This window comes from Peromyscus californicus, unplaced genomic scaffold (genome assembly GCF_007827085.1).
Source record: "Peromyscus californicus insignis strain IS unplaced genomic scaffold, ASM782708v3 Scaffold_5__1_contigs__length_169319896, whole genome shotgun sequence".
Classification (NCBI taxonomy): domain Eukaryota; kingdom Metazoa; phylum Chordata; class Mammalia; order Rodentia; family Cricetidae; genus Peromyscus; species Peromyscus californicus.
The window spans coordinates 37,671,795-37,676,234 of record NW_026294573.1 but is presented as its reverse complement, the minus strand read 5'-3'; the positions used below and the strand labels follow the sequence as shown (position 1 = coordinate 37,676,234).

Below are 4,440 nucleotides of genomic sequence, written 5' to 3'. Positions count from 1 at the left end.
CTGGGGTGAGAGGACAGAGCTGTGGTCACTAGAGATCTTCCTTCTGTGCTATTCAGGTAGCTCAGAGGTAGGACAAGGCACTCCACCGACCTGTCATGTGTGTCACTGAGGCTAGCTTCATCCAGGGTAAACAGCTCTTTCAGCTCACCAAGCGAGAAATGTCTCTCTACATCCTGCTCCTCATCAACCACACAGCTGCTCAGTGCCTTCTTGTGGCTCTGCCGCTGAAAGATCTTCTCCTCGATGGTTCCAGCCTAGAAGGAGGATGAAAGAGGGCTCAGTCATCCCTGTAGATACAAAGGGAGCAGAAAAACCCAGGGGTTAAAGCTATCTGGAAAGGGGCAATGAATGAAAAGTACAAATCCTGAGCTAATATCGGTCTCAGCTGAGATCCATTTTCCTAGTTCTTCTAAGGTCAAGAATTTGCTGCTTTGCCCATCCAGGCTATTTTCTGCACCAATGGAGGGTGTCAGGGATAGGGCTAAATCCATTTAGGGTAAAACCAGGTTATCTGTAGCAAAGCTTCCTCTACACCAGGCCCAACTCTGATTTATTCAATACCATTTGAGTATTTTTTCAGTCACACACTAGTAATAGGATGCAAGGAAGAATGAAATATCCCTGTCCTTTAGGTCACTGAACACTTCAACAGACAGACTTACGAACAAATTTGTCCAATGACAGAAGTCTGTGCATGATACTCAGGGTTCCATAAAGAGAATGGTAGAGGAGTTCAGAAAATCTTGGAAGTAATTGTTTTTGAGCTAACTCAAAAAAAAAAGAAAAAAGATAGATTTCAAGCCCAGAGCGAAATGAAAGTTGGACATACAGAGTTATAAAAACCAAGCTGTTCAGTTGTTCAGGAGGCTGAGACGGGAAGATTTCTTGGGCAAAGTATGTGAGTATAAGAAAGTTAGAAAGAGCTGGACGGTGAGGGTGCACACCTTTAATCAATCCCAGCACTCAGGCAGAGGCAGGTGGATCTCTTGAGTTCAAGGCCAGCCTGGTCTACAGAGCAAGTTCTAGGACAGCCAGGGCTACACAGAGAAGCACTATCTCAACTCCTCTCTCTCCCCCCCCAAAAAAAAAACTAGAAAGAAAGGATGAAAGAGTAAGATGATCTCTAGTAAAGCTTTGAAAACAAATGAGTAACATACTATAGCCTTAAGAAAAATTAGATGAGGAACTTATATCATTAGAGATGAAGTCAAGCATGGTACTCACAGGATAGCTACTAGATTTGGGAAAGAAATGAAGACTTGTATCCAAAAACATCAGTAAGCTAGAGATGTAGACAACAATCTGCATGATCTGTAGTGGATAATTAACATTATTTACCATTTCTTAGCCCTTTGGGACATGGAGCATGACAAGACTTTAAAGCAAATTGACACAGTATGAAAGAAAATAGTGCCCTATGAAAAGTATGTATTGAGTAGGCATCCGAAGAGCACGGTAAGAAGCATCTGGAGGAAATAGGTGGAGAGCAAAGAGGAGGGATGAGGGAGAAGAGAAGAATAAAGGACTCAGGGTTAAGTACACAGTGTGGTCAGATCGAGGCAGAAGGGCTAAAAAGAAACACTGAGAAATAGTTAAGATGGTCTCAACTCTGACCACCATCACCATCCTTACAGATAGCAGTCGGTAAATATAGCAGGTCTTCTTTTGACCATCACGCCAGACTCGGGCCATAGCTTGTTCATCATTGGCTGGGTTCCAGTCAGGATCAAACATGACCAGCCGGTTAGCACCAATGAGATTAAGACCACAGCCCCCAGCTTTGCTGCTCAGCATGAAGACAAAATCAGGACTCTGGGAAGGAAAAAAACAAGAAAGGAGGGGCTAGGGTGCACACACTTGGAATGTGAGCTAGGATCCTTCTCAGCTCAGCCAACATGTCTCCCACTCTTTGATACTCACACTGAGGTCAAGTTGGTATGCCTACCATTCAGTTTCCCAACCCACAAAGTCAGGTTCTAAGCCAGTCATCATTGATCAGCTTCACCTTATCACACCCACCAGAACACAAAAACAAAAGTAAAACAATGAAACAGAGCTCCTTTACAGCTTCTCTGTCAACACATAATTCCTATGCATTGGTGTACTTACCGATGGACTATTGAAGCGCTCCACAACCTTGGCTCGCTTCTTAATGGACATTGTGCCGTCCAGGCGAACATACAAGTACCTGGAGGGATAGCCAAAGATCAAGACCCAAGAAGGATGAATTCCTTAAAGCTATGGCTACCAATAAGACTAGTTTACCATCTTGAGACTGCTTATGCATGCATAGTCTGAGGCCTCCCAATGAGAAGGACAGAGAAGGGCAGGAATTACGATCTGTGGGAGTACTTGAGGGACCAGGATATAAGCTTGTGTAGAGTTGGAGCCAGTGCCATCAGTCATTAGGGAAGAGAACTTCTCAGGAAAGTCATTCCTAAAGCCACATCTTGATAAACATTGAATAATCAGAAAAAAACCAGTCGCCCTAGAGTACCAGTGAGGGAGACACATCCCTTTGCTAGCCTGGTTAGACTCTTCCCTACCTTCGAGCTCGGCACAGCTTTTCAAAGAGATCCAACGTCTGAGTATAATTAGACACCAGCACAACTTTGTCACTGCTGCGGCTTCTAGTCATGGCCAGAATGTAATCCAGGACCAGCATTTTACCTGGGAAGAGTGACTACTATCAGTCCTCACAATGGCCTAGGACTGTTACACTTGATATCCTGCTTTCCGACAGAATAGCTTCAGGACAGAGACAGTTTCCTATCCTCCTATAGTTCCTCCAAGGGGAGCTCTACTGATTGGGAGGGCTCACCTGACAGCTGTGGCTCTACAGCTTTAGAGGTGTAACCAGGTGGGAAGATGTCCAAAGTGCCCTCAAAGCCATCCTCCTCTGTCACACACTTGTCATAGATTAGAGCTGGGTCTGAAAAAAATCAAAACTATACCAAAATGCTAGTGACTTGCTTTTCTAAAGCTTCCACTTCTGTGCTCAGCCTTTGGATATCTGGTACCTAAGGTAAGCCCTCACTTACAACTAGACTCTCTTGGGGTCCACCCTCCCAAGTTCCCATAGGGTGTATGTAGCCAGTACAATCTGGAAGCCTAGATGGACACTATCACTCACTACTGTGTTCTCCCAACAACAAAGGGATCAACATGAGAGGCATTGTTTGCTACTTTTCCTCCTGTCTAATGTTGTACAAGAGGATGTATACATACCAGCATTCACATACATAGTACACCACATTTCAAGCACCAAAGATGGACTGGGCATAAGACAACGTAGTTTCCAAAGTAAAGGTATAGCTCACAAAAAGTCCACAAGGCAGGAGTCACATCTTATGGAGAGTTAGACCACATGTGGCCTCCATGAGGTCTCTAGTGAAGGTCACCAGCCTATCCATAGGACCTTCCTCTCTCTTGTTCACTCACACAGAAGATACTGGGCATGGGCATGGGCACACTCACGGTTACATAGCTTCTTTAAAGAGGTGATAGAAGACAGGGAAGACACACTCATTTTGCCTTCACGCAATTCTTCTTCAGGCTTAGCCTGTCTCAGAAATCTCTTATATAACTCAGTTTGAAGGGGTGTCAGCCTGAAAATATAAAGGCAGGTGACTCACCAGAAGAAGCTGGACCACACACACTGCTACCATAAGAGCATCTTGAAATTCAGCCATGCTTCGGAAGCTAAGCTTTTACCCACTCCCTGCATGCCTGTTAGTTAATTTCAGTACCTACAACAAACCACCTGCTCAATCTTCACTGGCAGATATTTAGAGAGGATATCTGATGTTCTCCGTATCAGGCACCTAGGGAAAATGAGAAAAAGCAACAGGCTGGTGAACTGATGTGCTATATACTAGGATAAAAGCTATTACCTAAAGGATCAAGACTCACTCTATTTTATAGTATGTCAGAACTATCATTTCTATGACACATATCATAGACTCATCATTCCAAATATGAGGTTTATTTGTTTGTTTGTTTCAGGATTTTTTTTTTTGTTTTTTTGTTTTTCGAGACAGGGTTTCTCTGTGTAGCTTTGCGCCTTTCCTGGAACTCGCTTTGGAGACCAGGCTGGCCTCGAACTCACAGAGATCCGCCTGGCTCTGCCTCCCGAGTGCTGGGATTAAAGGCGTGCGCCACCACCGCCCGGCCTGTTTCAGGATCTTAATCGTGGGAACAAAGACCTTCAAAATTGCCTTGCTTAGACTGAAAACTCCTTTTCTTCCTTCCAGCTTGTTGGCTAGTCTTTAAAAGAAAGCTAAGGTCGCCGGGCGGTGGTGGCGCACGCCTTTAATCCCAGCACTCGGGAGGCAGAGCCAGGCGGATCTCTGTGAGTTCGAGGCCAGCTTGGGCTACCAAGTGAGTTCCAGGAGAGGCGCAAAGCTACACAGAGGAACCCTGTCTCGAAAACCAAAAAAA

At 44.8% G+C, this 4,440-nt stretch overlaps 1 protein-coding gene across 1 annotated transcript in view; it reads right to left on the bottom strand.

The window, feature by feature from the left end:
• The window catches only part of Rad54l (RAD54 like), a 36,668-nt gene that overhangs the window by 411 nt on the left and 31,817 nt on the right, over positions 1 to 4,440 (bottom strand). The window contains exons 12-18 of the mRNA XM_052715736.1: positions 3,750 to 3,824; positions 3,478 to 3,608; positions 2,822 to 2,932; positions 2,547 to 2,670; positions 2,110 to 2,188; positions 1,633 to 1,812; positions 91 to 254 (exon numbers count right to left, since the gene is read on the bottom strand). Of these exons, the coding sequence (XP_052571696.1) occupies positions 91 to 254; positions 1,633 to 1,812; positions 2,110 to 2,188; positions 2,547 to 2,670; positions 2,822 to 2,932; positions 3,478 to 3,608; positions 3,750 to 3,824 (864 nt within the window). The remainder of the gene's footprint in view (positions 1 to 90; positions 255 to 1,632; positions 1,813 to 2,109; positions 2,189 to 2,546; positions 2,671 to 2,821; positions 2,933 to 3,477; positions 3,609 to 3,749; positions 3,825 to 4,440) is intronic.